This window comes from Myotis daubentonii, chromosome 16 (genome assembly GCF_963259705.1).
Source record: "Myotis daubentonii chromosome 16, mMyoDau2.1, whole genome shotgun sequence".
In the NCBI taxonomy this organism is placed as follows: Eukaryota; Metazoa; Chordata; class Mammalia; order Chiroptera; family Vespertilionidae; genus Myotis; species Myotis daubentonii.
In genome coordinates this window covers 15,583,310-15,599,308 of record NC_081855.1, presented here as the reverse complement: position 1 = coordinate 15,599,308, position 15,999 = coordinate 15,583,310, and the positions used below count along the sequence as shown (strand labels likewise).

The 15,999-nt window shown below is 52.3% G+C and overlaps 1 protein-coding gene across 3 annotated transcripts in view; it reads left to right on the top strand.

The window, feature by feature from the left end:
* USP43 (ubiquitin specific peptidase 43) overlaps positions 1-11,230 on the top strand; it is a 57,778-nt gene extending 46,548 nt beyond the window's left edge. For all 3 annotated transcript variants that reach the window (XM_059668622.1, XM_059668621.1, XM_059668620.1), the window contains 3 exons: positions 564-722; positions 1,910-2,074; positions 9,503-11,230. In XM_059668622.1, the coding sequence (XP_059524605.1) occupies positions 564-722; positions 1,910-2,074; positions 9,503-10,530 (1,352 nt within the window). In that variant the 3' untranslated portion in view covers positions 10,531-11,230. The remainder of the gene's footprint in view (positions 1-563; positions 723-1,909; positions 2,075-9,502) is intronic.
* The last annotated feature ends 4,769 nt before the right edge of the window (positions 11,231-15,999 follow it).

The following is a 15,999-nucleotide window of genomic DNA, read 5'->3' as shown; positions in this document are numbered from 1 at the left end:
GAGAGAGAATCATTGATTGGCTGCCTTCTGCATGCCCCCTATTGGGGATCGAGCTGGCAACCCAAGCATGTGCCCTGACAGGGAATTGAACCCTCCTGGCTCCTAGGTTGACACTCAACCACTGAGCTACCCCGGCTGGGCTGTGAGCATTTTCTTAAATGTGGGCCTTCAGTTCTTGGGTAGGAAAGAGGCATTCCATAATCCAACTGCGTATTCTCATTGCACACTGAAGTAGAGGTGTGCAATGTGAAGCCTTTCAGAAGAAATGGGGTGCACGTGGACAGCATGGCCTGGCTCAGGAACTTGGGGCTCCCTTTAATATGGAGGTTGTGCTTGAGTAGGGGCTACGAGGTAAAATTCCGTTTCAAGTCGCAGCATGAGGAGGCATCTGGGCATGTAACTGATCGATCCTTTTGGATTCCACACGATTCATTCCTGGCCCAGAATGGACCAAGATTTCTCGTTCTGTTGCAAACCTGTCCATTTCTAAGCTCTGAAAGTGGGGTATGTCTTGCTGCTTTGGGGGAGTTACTGTAATGGGAGTTGGGTTTGGACCTTTGCAGCCTACTGCCGGAACTCCCTGGACGGCCAGTGGTACAGCTACGACGACAGCATGGTGGAGTCGCTGCCGGAAGAGGAGGTCATCACCCGGGGGGCTTACATCCTGTTTTATCAGAAGCGGAACAGCATCCCTTGCTGGTCAGCCAGCAGCTCCATGAGAGGTGGGTGCTGCTGCTCAGGACAGGGCAGGGCGGGGGGGGAGGGAGCCCCTTGCAGAGCTGGGAAGGCACTTAGTCCAACGTCCAGGGCCAGGAGCGGGAGGCAGGGGTCTGCAAGAGGAAGCTGTGTCTGCTGCTGCAGTGATGTGAGCACCGCCGGCTGGCATCCCGTGTGGAAGGGTGTGGTCATACTGAAATCTAAGAAAGGGGACAGGAACAGTGTTTTGTACCCGTGGCAGGTGACTCTTGGTGGCGTGGGATTTCATAGTCCCAGTCTCACTCGGGTCAAGCCAGCTTTTAATTAAGCTTGTGCAATAGCGGCCTGCGCTTGTCCTGTTGGAATTGGAAAGGGCAGGGCAGTCATGAGGGTGGCAGGGTCTTCACGGGAAACGTAGCTGCTTACCTAACTGCTGCCCAGCGATGCATGTATTAGCTAACCCTGACCTCAAACTTGCTTGGAAATCATGACCTTTTTTTGTGACTGTTTTTAAAAATATATTTTTATTGATTTCAGAGAAGAAGGGAGAGGGAGAGAGAGATAGAAATATCAATGATGAGAGAGAATTATTGATCGGCTGCCTCCTGCACGCCCCCTACTGGGGATTGAGCCCCAACCCGAGCATGTGCCCTTGGCCGAATCAAACCTGGGACCCTTCAGTCTGCGGGCCAATGTTCTATCCACTGAGCCAAACCAGCTAGGGCTTTATGTGACTTATTTCACTCTGAAAACTAGCCATCCTTACCTTTGAGATAAAAGAGCTTTTTAAAAACACTACTGAGATTTTTTTCTCCAATTGTTGGAAAATAGCCAAATAAAACTAAGATGCCCCCTAAATGGTCTAAATCAAGCCGAATGCAAAGCCTGCCTTCCCTTCGCAGAAGATTGTAGGAAGAATGGAGAGCACACCATGTTTAGGAAACGGGAGTTGGAGAAAAGTAATTTCATGGGAAGCATTTCCATTCTCATCAACGCACTTGCCTGTCTGAGCCCAACGCCTGTCCTTAAACTTCCAGCTTGGCCAGCGGGTGGTCAGTTGCAGGTTTCTCCTCTGGCCCTGCACTTTGAGTGTGTGGTTCCGCTCTGGTCGGCAGTTCCAGGGCTCGGGGGTGGGAGTCCGGCCCTGCGGAGCTCCGCCGGGACCCCCGATGCTGGAGAAGGTGCACTTTCTCCCCCTCTGCTTCCTCCGCAGGCTCCACCAGCTCCTCCCTGTCCGATCACTGGCTCCTGAGGCTCGGGAGCAACCCCAGCAGCACGAGGGGAAGCCTGTCGTCCTGGCGCTCGGCCCCCAGCCCCACCCAGCCCCCGGGGCCCGACCCTCTCGTTTTCACAAGCAGCCTCTCCAGTCAGGAAAAGGGTATGTTTTCTCGTGTGGTTAAATGTGCTGATTATTTTCTTGAACGAGGGCTGGATCATGGCCAGAGTATCCAGTGTCTATCATGCGAGGCTTCTTCGTCTGTCAGATCGGGTCTCCCACGCCTGGCCCTTGCCTCCCTCTCCTCCCTGTCCTCTCCAGCAGCAGGTTCATCCTTTCTGCCCCGTGGAGCTCACTGTCTCAGGGGGAGGACAACACGGAAACAAGTAAACGAATGTGATGACATGACGTAGAGCAGGGACAAGGGGGAGAGGTGAATCGTCAGAGAAGATGTCGTGGCAGGGGTGAAGGAGAGAGGGCGCAGAGGCTGTGGGGAGGCCTTCCACAAAGGAGGCCGCTTTGGAAAGCGTGAGTGAGAGTGAGGCATGGATTCCAGGATGAGCGGGGGGTGTGGGAGGGCGGAAGGCACCGAGCTGTGGCGGAGCACAGTGAGCGAGGAGGACAGAGACAGGCGATCAGGGGCCAGGGCCCATGGACTAAGGTTGCATTTTATCCCAAGTACAGCGGGTAGCTTTGGGGGAATTTTGAGCAGAGAAGTAATGTATGTAAAAAAGACACACACACGCACGCACACACACACACACACACACACACATATCTACACTAATAAAAGAGAAAGATGCAAATTGACCGTGCCTTCGCAACACCCACCAGCCAATCAGGAGTATGCAAATTAACCCAACAAAGATGGTGGATTCATTTGCATATGCAGGCGCAGAGCGGCCGGGGGTGGGGTGGGATGCTTGAGTTGCCATGGCGATGACGCAGGCGTTCTACACTGCACCAGCCGCTCCGTGCCTCTGGGCAGCATGGGAAGGTGGAAAGGCGGAGTGAAGGCGGTGCCGGCAGCCAGGGAAAGGAAGGCCCATTCTTGCATGAATCTTCATGCATCAGGCCTCTAGTGTGTGTGTGTGTGTGTGTGTGTGTATATGTTTATATTTATACTAGGGGCCCGGTGCACGAAATTCGTGCACTGGGTGTTGGGGGGGGGGTGTCCCTTAGCCCAGCCTGCCCCCTCTCACATACTGGGAGCCATCAGGCGTTGACCCCCATCACCCTCCAATCGCAGGATCGGCCCCTTGCCCAGGCCTGACGCCTCTGACAGAGGTGTCAGGCTTGAACAGGGGACCCCCATCTCCCCCCGATCACTGGCTTTGGCCCCCACCCAGGCCTGAGGCCTCTGGCCCAGAATCATGCCTGGGCAGGGGACCCCCATCTCCCTCTGATCGCTGGCTCCACCCCCCGCCCAAGCCTGACGCCTCTGACCCAGGCTTCAGGCCTGGGCAAGGGAACCATCATATCCCCCCAATCCCCGGCTCCGCCCCCACTCAGGCCTGATGCCCGGGCCAGAGGAGTTGACCCTCATCACCCTCCGATCACCAATCACCGGATCGGCCCCTTGACCAGGCCTGAGGCCTCCGGCAGAGGTGTCAGGCCTGGGCAGGGGACCCCCAGCTCCCCGCGGTTGCAGGCTCCGCCCCTACCCAGGCCTAACGCCTCTGGCCTAGGCGTCCGGCCCGGGCAGTGGGGACCCGCAGCTGCAGTGGCCCCGCAATCGTGGGCTCCGCTTTAGGCCCAGGCAAGGGACCCCTAGCTCCCGGGACTGCCAGCTTCGACCGTGTCCAGCTCCCATCGCTGGCTCCACCCCTACTTCCTGCTATCACTGGCCAGGGGGGAAAAGGCACCTGATTCTCCGATCATGGCTGCCCCCCAGCTCTTAGCTCCCCGCTGGGTTTCCGATCACTGTCAGTGGCAGGGGGCTTCTTCCTGCTTTCCCTTTCGCCTCCCTGCATTGTGCCTACATATGCAAATTAACCGCCATCTTGTTGGCAGTTAACTGTCAATCTTAGTTGGCAGTTAATTTGCATATAGCCCTGATTAGCCAATGAAAAGGGTAGCTCGTACGCCAATTACCATTTTTCTCTTTTATTAGTGTTGATACATACATATTCAAATATATTTTTATTGATTTCAGAGAGGAAGGGAAAGGGAGAGAGAGAGATAGAAACATCAATGATGAGAGAGAATCATTGATCGGCTACCCCACACTGGAGATTGAGCCCGCAACCTGGGCATGTGCCCTGACTGGGAATTGAACCATGACTTTCTGGTTCATAGGTTGACGCTCAACCACTGAGCCATGCCGGCCAGGCTGATTTATATTTTTAAAAAGTCTACTCTGGCTGCTGTGTGGAGGACACATCATAGAGGGGCGAGAGTGGAAGACAGAAGGTTGGTGGGGAGTCTTATGTGATTGTCCAGGCGAGAGTGGTGGCTTGGACGAGTGTGTTAGGTAAGAGACGTCAGATCCTGGATATACTTGAAGATGAAGCTGATGGGTTTGCTGATGTGAGAGAGTGAGTGATCCAGGAGGACCCTTGTTGGCTAGCATCGACGTGACTAGGTGGTCAGGTTAGTAGTGCAGTTAATGAGATGGGAAAGAATTGGGTGGGAAACAGTCAGTTTTGGAGAGAAATCTAGAAACTTGTGACTTGATAACTTTGAGAGTCCCATAAGACCTCCAAGTCAAGATGGTTTAAGGCAGCGGTTCTCAGCCTGTGGGTCGCGACCCCTTTGGGGGTCAAACGACCCTTTCACAGGGGTCGCCTAAGACCATCAGAAAACACATATATAACTACATATTGTTTTTGTGATTCATCACTATGCTTTAATTATGTTCAATTTGTAACAATGAAAATGCATCCTGCATATCAGATATTTACATGACAATTCATAACAGTAGCAAAGTTACAGCTATGAAGTAGCAACGAAAATCATTCTATGGTTGGGGGGTCACCACAACATGAGGAACTGTATTAAAGGGTCGCGGCATTAGGTAGGTTGAGAACCACTGTTTTAAGGAGATAAATGTTTGAGCCGTCAGCACAGGGATGGACTTGAAACCCCGGGGCTGGCTGAGCTCCCCTGGGGAAGGCACAGATAGGAAGGAATGTAGACCTTCATCGAGCCCTAGAGTTCTCCATAGGAGGGTGGGCAGGGCAAGAGGCCAGCAAAGAACAGGGAGGAGCCAGGGAGATAGGAAGAAACCTGGGTGCAAATGAACCACTGATGCAGAAGAGGAAATTGTGGCCAACGGTGTCACATATGGTTGAGAGGCTAAGGCGAGGCTGGGTAAGTGATCACCAGGCTGGAGGGCCACTGTTTGAGAAGCTCTGAGGTGGCACTAAACCTGGGCAGGTAAGAATCTAGCCATAGGTGTTCAGTACTGGGTGGTACTACCTCTTCTCCCCAGGGCTATGCCAGAGATCCTCACCGAAGCTGTCTTTTCATTGATTCCAGAGCGAGAGGTAGGGAGAGGGAGAGAGAGAGAAACATTGATCGGCTGCCTCTTATATGCACCCCAACATGAGATCAAACCCAAAACTTGGGTAAGGGCCCTGCCTGGAATCAAGCCCTTGACCTTTAGGTGAATGGGATGATATTCCAACCAACTGAGCCACATTGGCCAGGGCTGGGAGGCGACCTTCACTGTCAAAGGCAGGGACGATGCTGTTCTGTACAGAACGGTTCCTCCCAGATGCCAGCAGTCCAAATGCCAGAGAAACACCGATAGCCGGGGAACGTCATCCTCCCAGCGGCTCTGGTCATGGGACATTGTGATAACGAGGCATTTTTAAACGAAAATGAATGGATTCGACCTTGTGGTGCTGTACTGACGTCACTGGGCATGGGTGTCGGAGAGGCTGTCCAGCAAAGGATAGAAACACGGCTTGCTTTTGCAACTTTTACAAAAACATGACCCTTAGACAATATTGCTGGGGTCCCTGGGAGTGTGGGGGCCAGGGGCTCAAGCTTCCTTGGGTTTTCAGTAGGGTAGGTGCCCCGATGATACATTTCTTTTATGGCTTTCCTTGGGCTCAGAAGTGTTGTTTTTCTCTCTTTCAGTGATTTCCAGATAGTATGTTATTTCAGTTGTGATTTCTCTTTGATCTAAAGGTTATCTGGGAGTCTCAAATATTTAAGATTTTTTTTGGTCACCTTTTTAATCTTTATTTCTAATTTTGTGGATTGTGATCCAAGAATGTGGTTCTCAAACATTTCCTTTCTGTGGGCAAGTAAGTACCTGAGTATTACTGTGTTAAGTGTCCTGTGCATGTATGAAATAGTGTACACCTCACCTATTTGAGGGATGTGAGCTTTATGTCATTACTGTTAAATTAGGTGAGTCGATGGTTGTCTTCGATTCACCTATGTCTTTAAATTAACCTTGGTAGGACTGCCTGGCTGGGAAGGGGGTATATGCACCCCTTCTTGTAGAGCTATAGCTTTAATCGGGTACCCCAAGAACTTGAACAACTTGCGTTTTAAATATAAGCTTATGTTTAGCTGCTGTGGTGGGAGGGTCTGTGAGCTGATGACTGTGAGATCTTCTTTAGAAATTGTGTCTTTTCTCATTATAATGTTGCTCTTTATCCTGCTTAATGCCTTTCATCTTAAATTCCACCTGTTCAAGATGAATAATGATATAATGATACCCCGGCATCCTTCCTTTTGGTTTGCCTTTGCCTGGTATCGTTTCACCCTTCTCTTTTGCATTAGAGTCAATTTTAATCGGTTCGATACACATTATGTTGCTTTCTTTTACTGTCAAAAATACAGAGGCTACCTTATAATGGGGAGAGTTCAGTCTGTTTATATTTAATATAATAACTGCACAACTTGACTTCATTTTATTTAAAATTTTTCCATTACTTGTTTCTTTTTTCTTCTTCTTCTTTTTTTTTTTTTTTTTTTTTACCGATTTGATTATGTTGTTACTTATTCCCTTTTTCTCCCCTTGTTCCTTTGGAAGTTCTGTTCTTTTCCATCTTGCTAATGGCTGCTTTATGTTTCCAATACTTACAATCAAATGGCTTTTCCTGTAATTATGTGGCTATGAAAGGCCAACAACTCCCTGCGAGTCCTTCTGTTGCCCGCCCCCCCCCCCCCCCCCCCCGCTTTCTCTCCTCCTCCCAGACATGGGAGGCCTACACGACGCTTCCATGTCGGCCTTCCGATGCTTTCACGCGTTTCCTCTGGTCTGCTCTAGGCGCCCCCGCCTCGACCCCCGACTCTCAGATTTGCTGAGATGGTGGATATTCTTCAGACTGCAATTAGAACTCCGCTTGCAGTACCTTTCCATCCCAAACACGCTGACTTAACGTTATGTGGCACAGTCTCACCCCGTCCGAGCCCCACGTGGGTGGGTGGGCGGTGCACGGACCGCAGGGTCCGCTGAGCACCTCGGATAGTTCCACCCCCGCTGCCTGAGGTCTCATTCTGACCCGGGAGTGACTGGTCAGAGCTCTTCTGGGGTGTGCGTCTTGTGTCCTCTAACTCTGCACGGCCACAGATCTTTTCTTTCACGTGGGAGTGAGTGGCGCTTGGCTGCTTGGAGGACTCTTGGCTTGCAGTCCTTTTCTCCCAGGCGTCTGCGGGAGTTTTCCCACGGTCTGCCAGGCCTCAGGGCTGCAGGTGAGAAGCCCATTTATTTTATTTTTTCCCCCGTGAGAGTCACTTGTTCTTTCTGGCTGGAAGCTTTTAAGATTCTGTCTTTGACCTTGGAGTTGAGAAGTTCTACCAGAGCGTGCCTAGGGGTGTGTGTTGTCCATCAATCCCACCTAGAACTCGGGGAGGCCTTTCCTTCTACAGATGCAGGCTTTTCTTTCGGGAAATGATCTTTTTTGTTGTTTAATTATTGTCTCACCTGCTTTGCAAATTCCTGTTACTTGCCTGTTGTGTCTCCTGGATCTGTCCTCTGAGTCTCCTAGCTTTTCCCTGAGATTTCTGTCTCTTCGTCATTTTGCTCGGAGGTATGGGACATTGCTTTCACAATTATGGACTTTTCACAAATTCCACGATCATGTCAGGCCACTAGTGTGAGTTCCAACAGGGACCTTGGATGTCTTCATGTACTGACTTGAAAAGCCTGGGAGTTATATTTTCAGCCTCTTGTTTTATACCTGAGTCTCCTTAAGAACTTTACGTTGTCTGTTTCCTCTGGTGGCTCCATTTCCAGGGGTTCTTCTGATGGTCGCATGCTCTGACCCTCTGATTGCTGGACCCCTCCTGTGCGCTGTTATTTTTCTGTTTCTCCCAAAGGGGCCCCCCTCCACCTTCTCTTGAGCACTGGTTATTAGATTGGGGGGAGGGCACTGGCCTCAGCTCCCAAGTTAGCCTTTCCCCTCGCCAGCCTGGTCCTGGAGGCTCCGTCTCAGAGGCGGAGAAGGCTCAGCTCACCTGTGCAGCTTCCCCTTACCTTCTAAATGCCCGAGGGCCAGCTTGCCGGAGGCTGCACTCTGCAGCTACAGCAGAGTCGTCGCCAAATGCAGATCGGGGCTCAGAAGAGGAAGCCCCCCTTTCTCCCTCGATCCCAACCACGGTGGTCTCTTTCCTGCCTCCCTGGCCCTCCAAGCTTACCTGTGCCCCGGGCCTTTGCACTAGCAGCTGCCTCTGCCTGGAGCCTGTTCTCCCCAGATCTCCACATGGCTTCTTCCCTCTCTGCCCCGAGGTCTCATCATTCCTCAGGCGTCACTCACCGCCCCGTATTTCCCCCGCATTCTTCCTCATAGCTCTTGTCCTGACATCCCATGAGATCATACAGTTTTATTTCCTGTCAAACCCCATAAGGGACAAGCGCTTTGTATTTTTTCGACAACGGTGTCCCCAGCCCTGAACACTGTCCTTAGCCCGCAGCAGGCTCTTAGGAAATATTGAGTGCGGAAGTGAGTGGAAACCCTCGGAAGGTGGAAAGCACTGGCCAGGAAAGGGCAGGTCCTGTTGCCGGTGGGCCCAGGATGCTGAGGAGAGGGCCCTGCCCGCCCCTGCCCACTGCGCACACTGGGGTGGCTCTGCTTCCCTTTGGGGGGCTGTTGTCATTGGTGAAGATGGGCATCTAGCCAGCGTTGCCCCGACTCCTTCAGCAAGTGAACAGCACCTGCGCAGGCTGAGAGCAGGGGCTTGGGCTGGCACTCTATGCCTTGCTCGGCACACAGGGACTGGCCCTCATTTGGCCTGGGAAAGCAGGTCCATAAGCAGAACTTGTGCAGAGTATGCTGTTTCAGGAAATACTTAAAGATGAATGGAAGTGATGTTGAATCGGAGGGCTAGACACCTCAGGGACTGGTCTTTACCAGGAGTCTGCACTGCCTGGCCTGTAGCTGGCCACCTTCTTGGGCACTGGTTCGCCCTGTGGCTTCAGTGTGCAAATGGATTCGGTGGAATAGGGATGAGAGCGTGATGCTCCGCGGGCAGGAGCCACAGTGGCCCGCCCACGGCTGTGTCCGTGCCCAGCATAGCGCCTGCAGCGTCGGAGGTGCCCAGTGACTGCCGGTTCAGGGGCTGGCGTTGCAGTGACTCCTGTTGAGCTGGAGGGTCGGTGGGCACTAAGGCTCTTGGTGTCTCTTTCAGGAGGCCTGCAGTCCAGGCCCTTGGTCCGGGGAGAGAGAGGCCGAAGCATCAGCATGAAGGTGCCCACTGCCTCTCGAGCCAAGCAGGGGGCCTTCAGGACCATGCCCCTCCGGTGGTCTTTTGGACACAGAGAGAAACCGGTGGTGGCGTCGGTCGAGTTGGTGGAGTACTTGGAGTCCAGACGGAGGCCTCGGTCTACGAGCCAGTCCATCGTGCCGCTGCTGACGGGCGCTGCTGGCGGGGCCGAGACGTCGGCGGGGCCGAGGTCAAGTGCCACCCCCTCTGCTAAGGGTGAGGGTAGTGAGCAGCGAGCCAGCGAGAGAGGACCAGCCGGCGTGTCCTGCCCCGAGGGCCACCTCAGCCATGGAGCCTCGGATGGTCTGAACACAGCGGGGAAACTGGAGGGACATGCTGGCCACGATATCGGGCTCTCCAGGCAGTTGGATCTGCCGCGCACAGTCACACCCTCAGTGCACACTGAGAAGCGAGCCGGGCCCGAGGGCCAGAGGACCGCGAACGGGAAGGAAAGTGGCCATGTGGGGACCCAGGACGCCTCAAGTACGGTGGGCAGATCAGCTCCTCAAAATGCCTTCGCCAGGGCCAGGGCAGATGCAGAGGGAAGGGACCCTGAGCCAGACAGACTCCCACAGGGGACCCTCACCCTTCTGAGGTCTGTGTTTTTGAAGAAGAACAAGAAGAATGACCGGGCTGAGGTGGCCCCCCGGGTGGCCCCAGTCTCTCTGGGGAGTGGCAGACTGAGCCCAGCGGTGGGTGAGCAGACTCGAGTCTCGTCCTCTCCCCTGCGGGCGCCGGGGGGCCCGGCCAGGGGCCCGGAGGGCGCTGTCCGCTCTGCGCCCAGCTCTCTGCACCTCCCCCGCAAGGCCTGCAGGCCCCCGAGGGCGAGGGCGCCGAGCCCGGCACAGAGAAGCGTTCCTGGGGAGCACATGCCTTTGGGCAGCTTGCAGAGGGTGAAATACCACACTCTCTCCTTAAGGCGAAAGAAAACGTTACCGGAGTCCAGCTTTTGACGGTGCGTCCAGTGTCGTGGGAAGCTGGCATCCTCTCAGCTCTGCCCCGAGCAGCTGCAGGCGGCCTGGCTTGCGAGCAGGACTCTGGGAAGCCACTTGTCTTGGGACCCCTGAAAAATAAAATGTTTTTGGTCTTCACATCTAGACTTCCAACACATCCAAACACCTTCCTGTCCGGTCGGCTGCTTTTCTCCTCATGGGACACTAGAGGGCGCCGTTGGGTCAGCATTACCGTTTCAGGGCAAGAAGTGCTGTTTTGTTTAAGTAATTCCAGGATCTGAGGAATTATTTAAAGAGTGATTGGTTGTGGGCACACCTTTCAACATAACTCTGTAGGGAAGCCCAGTTAATACGAATCTTCTGTATCAAATCAAATATTGCCATTGGCTGCTCCTATTAATTTTTTTTTTTTAAATTTAAATAGGTGACTTAACAGGAAAAATCTTTTCCTTTTAATGTTTCTCTGGGATAAAGCACTGAAATGCCAGAAAAGTGGTAGTGACAGGCAAGATTCTAGGAGAGAGATGATTGAGGTGTTAGGAGAATATTTAATATATAACAAAATAATTGTATTAAAGATTTTCAAGGTATTTAAAAAAGGTAACTATTTTGATACTAGGACAAAAGGAAGTTCTTTTTTAAAAAAGTTGAAGTATGAGGCGTGTGTGTACTTTTAATAAAAGCCCGTCATTGAAATATGGGAATGGCTGGATTACTCATGTTTTATAAATGGTATTGTTTTGTTCCTGCTGTATCCACTCGGCTCATTGCTGTTGATACCAGACCGTCATTACTCGAGTTTCACTGGAATTTTAAAAAGCTTTTAGTTAAAATGACTTGCTTTAAAATATGTTTTTATTGATTTCAGAGAGGAAAGGAGATGGGGAGAGAGAATCATTGATTGGCTGCCTCCTGCACACCCCCCTGCTGGGGCTGGAGCTCGCAATCTGAGCATGTGCCCTGACCAGGAGTCAAACCATGACCTCCTGGTTCATAGGCTGACGCCCAGCCATTGAGCCACGCCAGCCGGGCTAACATGACTTGCTTTTTAAGACATAGAAAGCCCCGGTCTGGGAGTTGAGCCTGCCCATTTCCTGGAGCTTCGCAGGCTGCCCAGTGGCCGCTCTGACAAATGCCCCGTCGCTGCCCCTGGAAGCTGCCAAGTGACCTCAGGCCTGTGGCCCGACAGTTGGGGTTCCTGGTGACTCTGTACTTACACAGCACGCTTTCTAGAAATACTTCCTTTCTCATGGGAACCATTGGTTCCGGACATCAACTCCCCAAATGTAGTTCTCATACTCACTGCCGGGCTCACTGGTATGTCTTTGCTGTGTTTTTTTTTTTTCTTAAGAAGAAAGAATGATGTCCTTTTCTGTCCCCACTGGGAAAGACGCTTGCTTTTGAGCACGAACTAAGTGGACCCGAGCTAAGGTGGACCCGAGATAACAGGAGAAGCGGGAAGCCCAGCCGCCTGACTCACCCGAGGGCACGCGCACCGTGGACCTGTGTCTGCATTTCAGAAACCCAGGTTCTGTTCCCGTCCTGGTCCTGGCCGCTGTGCTCCGGGCGGGTGGGAGCCGTGGCTGGCCACGTCCTCTGTGGCTGTGAAGTCTGGGAGCCTTCCTGCTTTATCTGGTTCGTGCTCCTCAGATGCCGCTCATTCGTCATGTTTAGCACCCATGCTCTTTCTAAGCTCAGCGTCACTTCCTGTGTCCTCAGATGTGCTCCCCTTGTAAGGTCCCAACTTTAAATACCCCTGGGTATGCCGAGGGGGGGCCCCCGAGTTAGCTGTGTTCTCCACGATGCACCGTGAGCTGGAGCGCTTGCCCTGGGCCTAATTGCTCCCAGTCCCTGGTGGACCCATCTTCAGCAAGGATGCCGGAGGCCCCTTGGTCTTCCCTTCCCTGAGGCTGCTGTCCCTTTTAGAGCAGCGGTTCTCAGCCTGTGGGTCGCGACCCCTTTGGGGGGTCGAACGACCCTTTCGCAGGGGTCGCCTAAGACCATCGGAAAACACATATATAATTACATATTGTTTTTGTGATTAATCACTATGCTTTCATTATGTTTAATTTGTAACCATGAAAATACATCCTGCATATCAGATATTTACATTACGATTCATAACAGTAGCAGAATTACAGTTATGAAGTAGCAACAAAAATAATTTTATGGTTGGGGGTTCCCACAACATGAGGAACTGTATTAAAGGGTCGCGGCATGAGGAAGGTTGAGAACCACCGTTCTAGAGGAATCAGTAGGGAAGGCTGTGAGGACAGAGCATGTCTCTATCGAAATAAACCTACGTTTCTATGAAAATTGAACCTTTTGTTTTCTTGCAGCCCACATACACTTAAACCTTGTTTATTTGGCCCGTGTTAGCCTTTGAGTCTGACATGCTTGCTGTGAAATCTCCCTGTCATCTTTGACCTCATTTCTCCCTATCCCTCACTCCCAATCCGTTGCCAGTTCCACATTCCTTGCATCACTTGCCTCTGTGTCTGCCTCCTTCCCCCCGACCCTCTGTAGCCATCACCAGCGTTATTGCAGCAGCCTCCTAATACAGCTGCCAGCTTACGCAGCCCTGCTGATTGGGCCGCCCTCAGGGCACCAGGCTCCGTGTTTCTGACCTTCTATCCCAGTGGTTCTCAACCTTGGCTGCACATTAGAATCACCTGGGAATCTTCTCAAAATCCTGATGTCTGGGCCTCATCCTCCGGAAATTCTGTGTCTTTGTTACTAATGTTGTGGCCCCACCCCGTAACAAAGAAACAGAATTTCCGGAGGATGAGGCCCAGAAATCAGGATTTTGAAAAGATTCCCAGGTGATTCTAATGTGCAGCCAAGGTTGAGAACCACTGCTCTATCCACAGCAAAACTGTCCTCCTGTGAGCCCTGCCCTCGCAGCCAAGGGGTCTGTCTGCTCATGTGTAGTAAGACACATGTCACTGAGCAGATTGGTTTGGAATATTCTGGAGATAACAGTTCTACCTTAGAGGGGCTTGTTTTGGTGTCTGAATTTTGGAGCATATGAGGCCCTTTGATGAGGAGCTGCTTAGTTGTCCGATGCTGACCAGAGCCAGCTGTTCCCGGGGGCTTGGGAAGTGCCCCTAGAAGGATGCCTGTGTCTGCTGGAGAGATGGGCTGTTTCCTCTGGTTTTCGACTTTCCCCAAAGGAGTCTCACGATTCTTCTGGGTGTTGGCCATGTTGGTCAAGATCCAGGCTGGAAACAGAGATCCACTCGAATAGGGTGTATGAGTTTCCTGTGGCTGCTGTAACAAATACCACAGCCTGGGTGGCTTAGAACAACAGAAACGTATTGCCTCACAGCTCTGGAGGCCCGAAGTCAGATCAAGGGGTCAGCAGGGCCCTGCTCTCAGGACAGCTGTAGGGGAGAATCCCTCTTTGCTTCTTCCTGGCTTTTGGTGGTTGGCTTGCAGTCCTCGGCCTTTTTTTGGCTTGCAGCTGCGTAAGTCCAATCTCTCTGTCCTGGTTATCGCATGGCTGCTCCCTGTGTGTCTGTCTTCACATGGCTTTCTTCTCAAGGACACTGGTCCATTGAATTAGGGCTCCATCCTACGCCAGCAAGACCTCGTGTTAACTAGTTACATCTGCGATGACCCTATGTCCAAATAAGGTGACATTGCTGAGGTACTGGGGGTTAAGACTCCAACATACCTTTTTATGGGGGATACAACTCAGCCCATAACATGTGGTGTCCAGGAGAGCTTAAGGAATGGGCTGGGAATGGAGGTCAAGGTCAAGGGCAACCAACCAGGTGCTGCAGCTCCCAGGGCAAACAGCCAGGAGCCATGGCCACCCTGGCATCGGAAGGCCGAAGGGAAGGAGCAGTTCCAGAGTGTGACCTGAGGGCACAGGAGCGGTGGCTTTCAGGGGTGCATTGCAGCCATGTCACAGCAGCCTGGTGGAGGGGAAGCTGGGGGACTAAATCCTGGGGCCTCATTCCCTTCCTGCCCCCCAACCACCGTTGGCTGACCCCAGTCAGCCGCTGGGACGAGAGCGCCCTCTGCTGCAGTCCTCCTGGGCACTCAGGCGGAGAGGGAACAGGGCCTGGAGGGGCAAACAGACACCGTCCTGGACACGGACTGGCTGTCTCCAGCGGAGCCTCTATGGTGCCGTCTTCCCTCAGCCGGACTCTGGGTGGCCCCTGAAGCTGCTCTCACCTCTAAATGTTCTGGCTCTTCAGAAAAGTGCCCACATGTGAACAGTGCGTGCCAGGGGGTGTGAGTGTTTTTCTCTGTTTCTCTATGCTTCTCACTTTTTTCAATTAAAAAATTTTTTGTAGATATTGGGAGGAAAAAAAACAAAACCACATTTATGTCACCCACGTGGAGTAGTGCGGGCTGTGTCAAGCTTTTCAGTGTCGCTTGGTGGTCTGGGACAGTCCTTCTGTGTCCTAAGGGCGTGCCATCCTCAGGCTGCCTCAGAGCATCACAGAGCATGCTCTCCCTCAGTTTTCTCATCTGTGAAATGGATTTGTCAGCCCTTCCAGGGAATCAAAGTTGATGTGAAGACCAAATGGGACCTTGGAGGGGGATTCTCATTGGAGATTATGAGCTGCAAATAATCTTGTGGGATTATTATTACAGTGGGGCCTTGATTTACGAGTGTCCCGACTAACGAGTTTTTTGAGATACCAGCTGTCTCTCCGCTGATTTTTTGCATTGAGTTGACAGAGTAATTTGAGTTAACGAGGTCCTTAACGAGCTCAGTCTCGGAACGAATTAAACTCGTAAGTCAAGGCCCCACTGTACTAAACTCTACAGTGTCTTGGTGGAAAGTAGCTATAGAATAGGTTTGGAGCCACAGTGACACCTCGTGGCCAGTCCTCATATTGCATGCCACTTTGCCCCCTCAATTTATTTATTTATTTATTTATTTATTTTTTAAACATATTTTATTGATTTTTTACAGAGAGGAAGGGAGAGGGATAGAGAGTTAGAAACATCGATGAGAGAGAAACATCGATCAGCTGCCTCCTGCACACCCCCTAACTGGGGATGTGCCCACAACCAAGGTACATGCCCTTGACTGGAATCGAACCCAGGACCCTTGAGTCCGCAGGCCGACGCTCTATCCACTGAGCCAAACCGGTTAGGGCAGCCCCCTCAATTTAAAGTAATTCCTCCCCCCCACCCCCCCTCTACGTTTGAAGCTTTCCCTGTGGGCTTTCGTTTAGTGGGCTGGTGAGATACCCCATCCTGAGTGGGCAGCAGAGCATGAGTGGACACAGGCACATCTGAAAGCCAATAAGGGCATCCAGTCAGAGGGATGCTGAAGTTCATGGACAGGAAGTTCAACTTCAGGGCGTTTGGTGTGTGGGACAGTCAGTGCTGAAGCTGGGTGCACCTGCAGGTCTCTGACCCCCTCCGAGGCGCTGCAGGGCGCCCTCTGCCGGGTCACAGGGGAACAGCGGAGCAGACCCACGGACATGGGAGGTCCTTATTCTC